We start from the raw sequence: 12,321 nt of genomic DNA on the forward strand, positions 1-12,321 counted from the left end.
ATCTCTGTCTCTCACAGAATATACTGAAAGAGTTAATATTAGAACATTTCTAAATAAAGGAGCAACAATCTAGTAACAAAATACCTCCATCCTTATTTCTCCACTTCTGGGAAGATGGAATATTTGCCAATTAGTAACAGATGTACTGTAGTCCAATAACAAATAGACAGAATTAGAAGTAATCAACAAAGTAGCAGTGGAAGACACAATGGTGAAAACAGACAAAACTCACTAATTTGTTAAAAAAAATATTCAAAAATATTCACCCAAGAGTTTTAGAACTCAAGAATTAATCGGATGAATTAAGTTCTCATTTAAAACTTTGTTGATACCTGGAGTTTAAAGGTGGCAATCTCTAAAAATTATAAAGACTCCAAGGGGATTCAAACAACTCTAGTTCTGTGAGCTGAAGTTCGTACCAAGCAACTTAGCAGAATATATCAAAAGCATAAATAGGTAGGCAATAATGAGGAAGTCTGCCTGGAAAGAAGTAACATGGCTTCTGCCACAGGAACCTCTTGGGAGCTCTCTGAAGGGGTCAAGAAGCTTGAAGAACTGTGATTCAGCTGGTAGCCTCTGGATTTCCAAAGTTTCTGTCAAAATACCTCACTAAAGGCTTTTCAGAAAACTAAGGACCTATAGAATAAGAGAAAGGGGCCCAAAATGGAGAAATAATTCTTAACTATAAATAGGGAGGAGCTGTTACATGACCACTTCTCAGAAGAGCATGATGTCACCGATGAAGTTCATTTGGGAGTTTGTTTTCACATATGATCTGCAAAAATGGGGATAGCAATGAGGTCTGAAAGGTTCCTACAGATGCAAAATTATTCAGGGTAATAACAACAAGAGCAGACTGAAAAACTGCACAGGATCTTGAAGTCTGAATAACAGGCAATACAGCAAGGTGATATTCAACTGGTAAACACAGGGAGAACAACTTTAGCATCAGATATAGAATGACAGCCTCTGAGCTCACAATCAGGATCTTGGGGCTTTGGCACACAACTTCAGAAAACCCATCAGCTCACCACCTGGCAAAATATCCAAAGTCAAATATTGGGAGCCATTGGAAAAACAACAGAAAATAATTATGCCACTGTGCAAGTCCATGGTTTGCTCATATCCTGAGTAAGCCTAGTTCCGATTCACTTATTGCTAAGAGGAAATAGTATAATTGAAAAAGGTTTAGAGCAAGACAAAAGGAATGATCAAAGCTATAGACAACTTCTGATCAAGTAGGCTGGGACTTTTCCAACCTGAAAAAGTAACCACATAGGTGAAGTGTGACTGAGATCTACAAAAATCACAACCGGCACGAAGAAGCCAAACAGGAACTAGGAGCCATTCAACGAAGCTGTAACAAGCCAGGTCCAGAACAAACAAAAGGACACAGAGGAACACAGACCTATAGAACTCTCTGTAAAAGGACAATTCTCATACAAAGTTTTTATATAATGTTAACGGAGGCTGGACGAGTATGTGAAGAAAAGGTTATTACATCCACAAACCATGAGAGGCTGAAAAAAAGCTTATATATGTAATTTTATTTTAAAGACTTGATCTCACAAATTTCATGTAATATCCTATTCAAGGCAAAAATTAGTAAACAAACTGAGTTTTATAAACAACGTATGATTTATTAGGACACTAATTAAGCATAATTACTTTTAAGCAATATTCCACTTCAAGTGTTGCAAAAGCATGAAATGTCCAAAGGATTTGTGAATTACTTCTTAAAATGAAGTCCATTCAGGAACCATGTTGCAAGGCCTTGAATATGGTAAGACTTGCAAGCCTAAGATAGCAAATACACAGAATAATGAGGAAGATAAAACTACTTTCTCAAAAGTCAAGTTTTGTGCATCCTAAATTGTGTTTTGCTGTAAGAGAAATTAACTCCAGTGCAAAAAATTCTAGATTCTATTTCCACTACCAGTAAAATGTTTCATAATTCAATTGGTATGTTACTAAAAAAAAATGTTTATTTCTGTAGCCTTTATATTGTGGTAATGCTTCACAGTTCAGTCTATCCCCACTGCATTGTCCTGAGCTCTATACACCTGTAACAGAAGCTGCATCACACAATCTCCACAGAACTGACAATGAGGCACAAAGGAAGCAAGCTGTCACAGAAATACAGAGAACAACAATAACTTCTACTTAATTTCTTCCCTCTGCTTTATAATATTAATACTTCAGGGAAACTGAGGACATTACTCACTACAAAACAAGTTATCACCTAAACAGTAAACCAAAATGAAGTCTGGTTTCCTACTGATGTGTGTAGGATCCCTAATGTCTAATCAAAGTTGACCTGAAGCATGGCGTTTTCTTTAACACAACTATTGTTATGGTCTCTCCCTGTTATCTGGTTCCTTATTGTCATTAAAGATGTAGAACTGTAATCCATGACCTCTATTGTTCTATCAGCTTTGGTTGAAGTGATTCAATAGGTTTAAAAGCTGCTTCTGCACTCTGTTAGGCTCCTTCAGCACCAAAACATTCACAAATACCCTTGTGCCCACAAGTAATATGATCAGATCAACCCCATTCTCTCAGAAGAAGATGTGTTTAGATCCCAATTTAATCCCATGCATTGATGCAAGTTAACTTTATAGTATCTCAGACACACTTTTCCTGCAAAACAGCAGAGTACAATAGAGTTAATGACCCCGATAGTGTTGAGCAGCAATGCACTCTTTGTTACATTGAGCTACTAAGATTAGTGTACTTGATTTCAATGATATAGAGACATTATATGATTAAAATTCATGTGTTCTCCAAATGTTTTCCAAAAAAGCTGATTAAGTCCAACAAAAAGCTACTCATATTAAAAAAAGTATACTGAAAAATTCCTTAATCCTTCAAAACACTATTTTCTTTAAAAGCAACATTAATTATACACCAATCACTAAAGGATATAAGAACTTACATGCAAATTACTACCAAAACTTCAAGTTGCTCTTACCTTGAACTAGATCTTGACTTCACATCTTCCTTTGCTGTCCTTTCACTACTAGCATCTTCATTGTTGTCTAGTTTTTTCTCACATGGTTGTTTTCTCTTCTCCCACTTCTGCTGATTTGAGATGCTTTCTGCTTCTTGTGTGTCATTTTCTGCTCCTACCTGTGAACCTGAGGAATGTGCCAGGCACTTAGAGGAGATTGGCAGTTTTTGCTCTTCTCTGCCAAAGTCTCTTTCTGCTAACAAAGCAGAAGTTTCAGGTTTTAATGTTTCCTGTGCAGGGACTGAATTGTCCAAGTTATCTACATGGTCCATTTCTTTAGACTTTACTAATGCGTATGAAGCATTTACAACACCTCCTGCAGAATGTTTAGTCTTTAAACCTTCAACACTGTCCTCCCTGCTGTCTTCACAGCTGCCACAACACACACAGGAATTAATTAGACAGTTTGTGGCAGCTATACTGAGTTTATGGGATTCATCCTCCTCCTCATTTGCTAATGGATTAGCAGATCCAGGAACACAACTAATAGCTGCTTCCGGAGTTGTTACTGGGGATTCTGAGCTAGAGGGAGATTTAGGATTGAATATTACGGTAGCAGATATTTTCATTCCCCCTGTCCTGTGAGCTATCACTTCTGCCATTTCTGCATCATCAGCATATGCATCCCAGCCATTGAGGTATAACTGTGAGTCCGGACCTTCTAGACAGCTGCATGAATTCTGAACTGAAATGCCAGACATCTGTTTGCTATCTTCAATATTGTTATTATTGCTTAAGTCACTTGCAGCATCTTTTAAAAGCAAAGTTTCCTCTGTCTGATGGCTGTTCTCCGACAGCAAAGCATCTCTATATTGCAGGTTCTGTTTTGAATCATGGCAAGGGTTATTCACCCAAGCAAAAGTATCACTTACTGAATCCAACCCAGCAAGAGCTTCTCCTGCTCCATCTAGGTCATCCATAAAAAACACTCTGTCCTCTTCATCAGTTAAATTGTCAAGATGGTGTCTTGTTGGTGAAGCTTCTGTGCTAGAACTATTTCTTAGGCTAGGTCTGTGAGCTGGAGACTGACAGATGCTTGGAGGGGAAAGCAGAGAAGACATTTCATCTCCAACTCTGTGTACCATCCTATTCAGCTGTTCTAGCTCCTGTTCATCATACTGCATAGAACAAGCCAGCTCAGCCTCTGTGTTTTCAGCTTTTGCTGAAAGCTCCTTAGCAGGCAAAGTCGTAGTTATGCCCGGTGCAATGACAGAGGGTACTTCAGGATTCGCTCTGACAGGAAAGTCCACATCTTGAGAGATGCAGAGGTTACGTTCCAGTGTGTGCAGTTCATCCTCAGTTAATGTCTGAAGTAGATCCCTGAAAATTAAGAAATACACACATCACTTGGCCTTTACAATCATCGGAGGCACTGATGTTACAGGTTTTAAAAAAGCTTTTACTGTTAGTACAGAAATCCGGAACTTGGGGGCACAGAGTACTTTCAGCTGTATAACTCAAGGTGCACTTGGTATTCATATTCAGAACACAATAGCTGATGCCTGAATCTGAGATTACTCATGCAAATACAAGGTACCAACTTATTTATCTCCTTGCAACAAAGCCCCAAAATAAATCAAAACACACCCAAAAATGGATCTTTCCCCCTCCCCATCTACTTATAGTGAAAGTGTTACCCACAATTAGATATAGTCATTTTTTTAATTCACAAATTTGACTTCAACTAACAAACCAATTTGCCATCCTTCATACTAGATTCTGAAAATTATTCTGCAAAAAAGTACTGTAGAAGTTTCATACCATTATATTGTCAGATAAAAAGAATTCATTAAAAATAGTAATATCGCTTATGCAACACTGACATCTTGGAAGCCTGTTCACTGAAACAGGGATTGGAAGTGGGTTCTCTCCCGCCTCAAACACTAACTCAGTCATTAGGGAGTTAAGCTTCTGCATGATGTTAAGAATCAGGCAGGCCTAAAAGCAAACGTTTAGGTATTTACTAAACTATATTTTCTTGAGGCATGCAGCATCTCCAGTGTTACCAAGTGTCATCAGTATTGCAGTTCAGGACTATGAGCACCTAGAAACAAAGTGTTATTTGAGGTTGTTTAAGTGCTGTACAACTTTAAAACAAATACATTGACACAGCAGCACTTAATTTTACCTCTGAATTTGATTTACACTGTGCTTCTCAACTAGAAACCACATATAAAAATATCCTCTGTCAAGAACTGTTGTCAACATTTTCAAAGGCCAGCAAGTATATTTTGGCATAAATTAATGGATGGGAAAAGCAAGATCCTCTACTTAAACAGAGGCTAGGAGTCCATTATTCCTCATGTGGTTAGAAATCATTGGCTAGCAGGTGACGTAGAGCTGGCACACTGATAATAAGCTCATATTAAAGGAATTCCCTTAAAGCAGTAACTTCAGTCTAAACAAGAGGACAAAAAAAAAAAACCCTAAGAAACATTCAACACATCTCACATCTTGATTTCCAGTCAATGGCTTTCATTCTTAACTTGTTAACTCAAAGATTCAATATTTTTCCAAGTACTATCACTAAAAGATCAAATTGCCCCAAAAATAAGTCACTAGTATCTGACTTGTATATCAGCTACTCTACAATTTTTAAAAAAAGGTAACAGTTTAAATAAGCATGCTCAAGTCAGAATAAGTATAGAACACATTTTTATGGTTATATGCATTCCATACAATTAGCATCTTCTTTTTTTTTAAAAAAATACACTTTTATATAGGAGTTATATGGCCCTGAAAAAAATTCTAGTACCTTGTAAGATCAATTGCACCATTCTATCCTCCTCTTTTCACTCGTTCCCATAGTCTCTAATAGAGAAGTCAGTATTTCTTTAAATCATTCCATATGTATCTTTGCGTGTGAAGTTGGACAATTTTTTCAATTATAAATGAGTAAGAAAGGGAAATAGCCAATCTGGTAGGCCCGCTTACCTAATAAAGCTGTAAACCAGTATTGCTATCTGGCACACTCGAACGTTTTAAAATACCTACACATTCCTTTCTTTTGTCTAAACAGTATATGACAATACCATCTCATTACTCAGATTTTTTTATTTAAACAGTAATCAGTGTCTGTAAGAGATTAAGCATTTTAACATCACCATAAAAACAAACTGACAGAGAATGGTTTATGTTTTAATGTCAACATAAAAATAGCTGTGTTCTTGTTTATTTTTGAAAGAATGATACCAATATAGTAAATACAAACATGGAATAACATGATTTTTGCCATGAGGTTTTGTATTATGAATTTTCAGTTTGTCAGTTTTTACAGAAATGTTGTGATGTAAGTTTATATAAGCAGAAACAAATTAATGTGGGGTTTTTAGAAACAGTTGCGTTTATAAACTTAAAAATCCACAACAGAGTAAGAACACAAACACAACAGTGGAGGGTTTAAGTTTGTCCCTCCCTTATGAAAAGATATTAAAAACATAAGATATTTCTGGGTCAGGTCGGGGTCCATAAAGCAGAGAAGCCTTTCTCTGACAACAGATTCTAAGGAAGAGTGTAAGAATGGGACAAGCACACAGTGATCTCTGCTAAGTGCATCCTAACTGGCTTCCAGCAGCCTGTAGGTCAGGGATTTCTGAACTAAGGTGGCATTCTTGCATGGATAAAAATGTGCATGTCGAACTGATCAGAAGCCAACTGCTTAAACATCAGCTATGCTTCTCCATACACCACAGTCATACCCTCTTCTCAAAACAGAAGAATTATTGACTTCTACAAATATAGACTACACTAGCAACATTCAAAGGAATTTGCTTTCCATCCAAGCTCATTAGCATAACTGGGAATGAAATGGGCCCATCTAAAAATCTAAGATTGAATCTTCTGACTTTCAGCATCTGGCCTGGGGTTTTATTCAGTTTCCAGAACATTGCATGGCAGCACCCAGGATTCCTGAATGTCTGGGTGCTCAAAACTGCTCTGATTCCTTTCTGAAGACACAGAGAGCCTGACTGCTCAAACGTATCTGATACGGGTTTCACACATTCACTGTAAAGTAAGGACTGGAAAATACACATTTGCTTTATGCTGGCTAGCTTCAGCGACTTGAGTAATGAACTCTTTGTCTCTGCCAATAACAGTACCTCAAAATTTAACAATTGTGTGCAGTTTTGAGGATAACTAAATAAAGCTGATAAAAATTTAAAAAGTCAATGAAATCAGCTGACTGTTCTCATGTCTTTCTAGGTGAGTCAGATCCATGCTGCCTTACAAGAGTTCCTATACATAATCAGTTGGATTACATGTGGTAGTTCACCACCCCTGTTATTTCAGTAGAGAAATAATCCTGCTTTAAATTCAAAAGAAATACGCTCTTTTTCCCAAATCAAACCCCAGAAATCTTGCTGTTAACAAATACAGCTTGTTCTAAAATAGGTGCAGACAATTATCTTCACTTCTTTGCATAAAAACCCCTAGACTTACTGGGCTGTTCTAAATACAAGTTTCCTTGCAAGATGACAAATGTTTGATCAACAGTTATCTTTTGATACACTGTATATTAGATTATACAGGATTCACTGCCAACAGTGAACATTGGTATGTTTTAAAATGCTTATGTAGACATTGAGAATAAAAATTAACGTCAACCAGTATACAGAAAGAAATGTTAAATCTCACTACTGAAGGTTTAAAACTAAACATCAGGCATCATTACTGAACCATAAGGTTTAATTGGACTGTAGCTACTTCCACAGTTCACGTCCTTTCTGCTGAAGCATCTGTAACTCATCATTGGATCCAAGCAAGTGCTGGAAAAAAGAATTTCTCCCTCTGCTTTCATTATTTAGAAGCCGCAGGTAAAGAGAGCTTCTGCAATCCACCCTGACAGCAGCGGTGTGCTTCCTTCTCGCAGGTTTTAGAAAACACTGAATTTTAAAAAAGCATGTTGAGGTTTCACCTGCTTTTACTCTTTTTGGCATAACAACACAGGAAGGCAATCTAGCCTTTAAAATATGAAGAACATTTTTCTTCCAGTGGCTACAGCCACTGGCAGAAAACAAGGCAAGTTCTTGATATGTACTCTGCTTGTTACAAGCAGTAGCAGAAATTTACGCTCCCTATTGCAAAACCAATAAACATATTTTATTCTACTGCCAATATTGAGGGTGCAGAAATTACTTATTCAAAGATCTGAGGCCAGAAGTCCATTTAAAGACAAATTTGGCTAAATAGATGACCGGGCCACAAAAACCCAAGTGCACTGATCTCACACATTCTCCAGGTCTCCTTCATTAACTTTGTTCCTATTCTAACTAGAATTTTAAACTGTCTGTTTCCAGAGAACAGCATCATAGTTACTGCCAGCCTGTGCTTCAGTTCATGCTCTGAATGGAGCATAAACAGCTGTCTATGAAGCTGCCATCATAAGAACACGATGCAGGTACAGGAATGCAATTTGCATCCTCCTGCTTCCGCAGTGCTGAGCACGCCAAGGTCTGCAGATCTGCTCTGATACAGCAACACTGAGAAATCAACACTGACCAATATCACTGGTACTCCTTTACTGCAAAACTTTTAAAACCAACTCAAAGTCTTAAACACAGACATCTTGTAAAAACTAACCAGTTTCCCCTCAATCACTGTGCACACTTTAAAAGCATATGAGTTTCACACCCACCCCCCACGAACATTCTTGAACACACCGACAACAGGTATACTGCATTTGATTTCTAGTCAATGATACAGAAAGCTTTCAGTGTACTTAAAATGGTACAATCCTCTGATTCTGCACAACTTGATCTGCAATCTGCTTGATTCTGCACCATCAAAATTCATAGGGACCCTACCATCAATTCTAATGGTCCAGAAACAAGCAGCAGGCAAGCAGAGGGCTCTGAAAAAAAGGGCAGAATGAAGGAGTACTGCAAAATCCCAGGTTTGCTCAGCTCTGAAAATCTCCATATAATAGCCTCAAATGTACATATAGCATAGGTATTTTTAATCACAAGAATGTTTAGTGTCACAGGCATCTAAATTAAATACCTACACATATACCAGATGACATGGTTTTGTATACTTACTAGGCAGATTACAGTCATTTGGCAGAAATGGTTCAAATGGCTTAGTTTAAAAGAAACAGAGATAACACCACTATATTATTATGCATTGGTAGATATATAAAATACCAATGTTCATGTTTCACATCAAAAATAACAATCAACACAAGCACCTGCTTAGATTTTAATTAAAACATTCAAAGTCATCATCTGCTGCTCAACCTTACCAAAACCTAAACAAGAACCCATACTACTTTTGCTCAGAGAGTCTCTACAACCTCTATTGTTTCCAAAGTTGCCAGACACCAATAGGACACCAAAAATTTTCCTAGCCATTTGATATTTTTCTCTGCTAGTTCTGATTTAATTATGTGGATCCATATTAATACAGTACTTATCATTGCCTTTAACAGTAGGGATGTTTAAGGATAATACAGCTTACAAATTACCTGTAATCCTACAATGTAAGCTGTATATTTGCTGTTACTCTAAATTAAAATATTTAGTTGGCTAAAAAGTTATAGAACTTCAGAAAAATTCACTGGGAAGTGATCGTATTCTGCAATAATATGCTGTTCTATTTTCTTACAACAGGCACACAACTACAATAGAATATACAACGACTTTAACAGAAGACTACTTGAATCTATTTTCACTCCTTAACTACTGGTGAGGGAGACTGAAGACTCCTGGAAAAAATGCTCCCCTTTTGCTGGAGAACAGAAATATCAAGTATCTCATTCCATCTTCCCTTATAGGTTTCTGTGAACATTCTCACTGAGTTGGAACTGCAGCCTTATAAGTTAAAAAAAAAAAATCTGTGATAACAAAACCAAGAAATAAATCTAGACAGCTTAGGTACTTTAACAGTAATTTAATTACCCTACATGAACCACACAGTTATTTGTAACTCACTGCTATTTTCATTCAATGTATTTTTCATTCAAGAATATAACTAAATGATCTTTTTGAGACCAGTTCTTCAAAATATTCAAGTTCCTTGACACTCCTTCAATTCAGAGATCTCACTGCCAGACATAAAATTTCACTATATGTCTTAACTTGCTTTAATTTTTGCTCTGATCGATGTTATCTCACTAAGAACACTTCACAAACTTTGTCTCCTAGACATCTGAAATCACATTTCTTAATGCTCATTTAACAGAATAAATGTCTAAAGTTTATCAGAACTTTTTCCAAAAACTAATCTGAAAGAGTCTTATTTTTTGAAGTCTGCATTGAAAATTGTAGTTATTGAACAAACAAGCATTTTACTAATGTGTTTTCAACCCAAGCATTAAGTTTGGAGTAACTGAAAATTAAATGGACTAAGCAATAAACTGACTTCATTGATTTTCATTTTCTGTGTTGTGAAATGTAAGGAGTAAGCAGAAAGAACAGATTATAAGTAGTATATTAGCTTGTAAGTATTCTTTTTGCTTTAGACAGCCATTGGAATACTGGTGAAAATTTCCATGATAGCTATATTTTGGGAGTAAGGTATTTTAATGTAAACTTCATGAACTTTTAAAGCTTCAGTACCATTAAAGGTTTTTTTTCCCCTCTAACTTAAGGTTTGCTCCTCAATTCATGTTGTTCTTTACTCAGTGTTTTATAAAACCGCAATCACTCAAAAAACCCCAAACATGTTGATTTGTCTGAGATTAATTCTGAGATTTCAATATGAATATCATTAATGTACCTAAAAATAAAACTGTATTCCTTCAAGACAGAAATATTAGGAAATCTTTAAGGGACACAAAAGGATGTGGTCTGGCTATTCATAAAACCTGACTTCAGAAACAGGCTCCTCTCTGAACCATCCCTGACAGATTGCATTCTCCCCCAGGAGATGCCCCACCTCTAACAGGTGAGAGGAAATTAATCAGGATAAACTTGTGTACATCAAAACTGTTCTTACATCAAACTGTCATCATAACATACAGGGAAGGCGATAAATAGGTGAAAATTGGACACACTAATGAAAAACTTCTGTCAAATTATCTCTAGAAATTTCTAGGAACAAAATTTGCAGTTGGCATATAAATTTGAATTCTAAGGAAATAATAGGGCTTACGGATTTAGAAAACAGGTTTTTTGTTTTAACACTCGGATAAAGTATCTTAAGGGTGAATATAAAAAAACCTGAATATAAAGATCCTTTAAGGATACAGCTTCATTTCTCCAAAGTAATGGATCAGTCTTCTAAAGACCTCAACTATGAAAAAAATATTTTAATTCTCTTTATACTTGAGCCAAAGCCTACATATCTCCAATGGTTACCAAGACTGAAGCACTGTGAAAACAGGTATATATAAAATGATCCATCCTGTAAAAACAGACCCACAATATGAAAAACCAATGGTAACTTCTATTAAATTAAGAATCATCTGAGTACTGCATCACAATGTAATGAGAAAATGTCATAAGCATGGCTAAACAGAAACATTGATGCTAATTAGAAACAGGATCTCCAAAAATAAACTGCAACTTCAGTATTTCAGGCATCATCCAACCATAAGGAAAATCTGAAATGTAATAAAATAGTAGTCAGAAAAAAATAAAACTATCAGAGATGAAAAGTTCAGAAAACTCCCATAAAATGAAAAACTACATTTAGTTATTTCATGGGTGTATCAGGCAGATGAGAGGAAAACACAGTTTATGGTTAACATAGCAAACAAACACTTTTCTAGGCATTTATGATTTATTTTTAAGCCTCTGATATTCACTTCAGAAGAGAAGCAGTTACAACTATCTTTTATTACTTGCCTTATTTTTCTTAGCAAAGTGTGAAAAGGTCTGAAGAGCTCAGACATATCTTCTGGTTTATGGTCCAAATTTAATGGTCCCTCGGAGTAGACAACAAGGCCACTGTAATTCAAAACACATGCATGAACACACACAAAAATGAAAATTTCATTATACAGAGCAACTACTAAGGAGTCAGAAAAGCAACTGTACATAAACATTAAAACTACACTCAAATTACATATTGTTATGTTGGTTTTTGTCATATTCACCCACAAGTAGAATTAAATGCTATTTAAAGCAACAGGAAAAAAATCCCCTTCCTTCTGTCCACCCTCCCTTAAATATGGGACAAAAAGCAATGGAAGCATAAGGGGAAGAACGTATATTTATTTCATTGCTACAGCTGACCCATTAAAAAAAAACCCACAAGAAACTGATTATCAAGTAAGTTGTGGAAAGTCCACTGAATTAAGAGAGATTGCAAATGGCTTTTTCTTTCCAGTCTAAATAATTTCTAGGTAAGATAGTTGACTCTTGTGCTCC

The 12,321-nt window shown here is 36.2% G+C and overlaps 1 protein-coding gene across 5 annotated transcripts in view; it reads right to left on the reverse strand.

The window, feature by feature from the left end:
- Positions 1-12,321, reverse strand: part of ZFYVE28 (zinc finger FYVE-type containing 28) — a 158,400-nt gene that overhangs the window by 38,904 nt on the left and 107,175 nt on the right. For 3 of the 5 annotated variants that reach the window (XM_074821963.1, XM_074821962.1, XM_074821960.1), the window contains exons 7-8: positions 11,797-11,898; positions 2,972-4,330 (exon numbers count right to left, since the gene is read on the reverse strand). In XM_074821963.1, coding sequence (XP_074678064.1) covers positions 2,972-4,330; positions 11,797-11,898 — 1,461 coding nt within the window. Of the gene's footprint in view, positions 1-1,595; positions 1,799-2,971; positions 4,331-11,796; positions 11,899-12,321 lie in introns of those variants that run through there. The other 2 variants (XM_074821964.1, XM_074821965.1) reach the window with 2 other exon arrangements.

This window comes from Strix aluco, chromosome 4 (assembly GCF_031877795.1).
Source record: "Strix aluco isolate bStrAlu1 chromosome 4, bStrAlu1.hap1, whole genome shotgun sequence".
Lineage (NCBI taxonomy): Eukaryota > Metazoa > Chordata > Aves > Strigiformes > Strigidae > Strix > Strix aluco.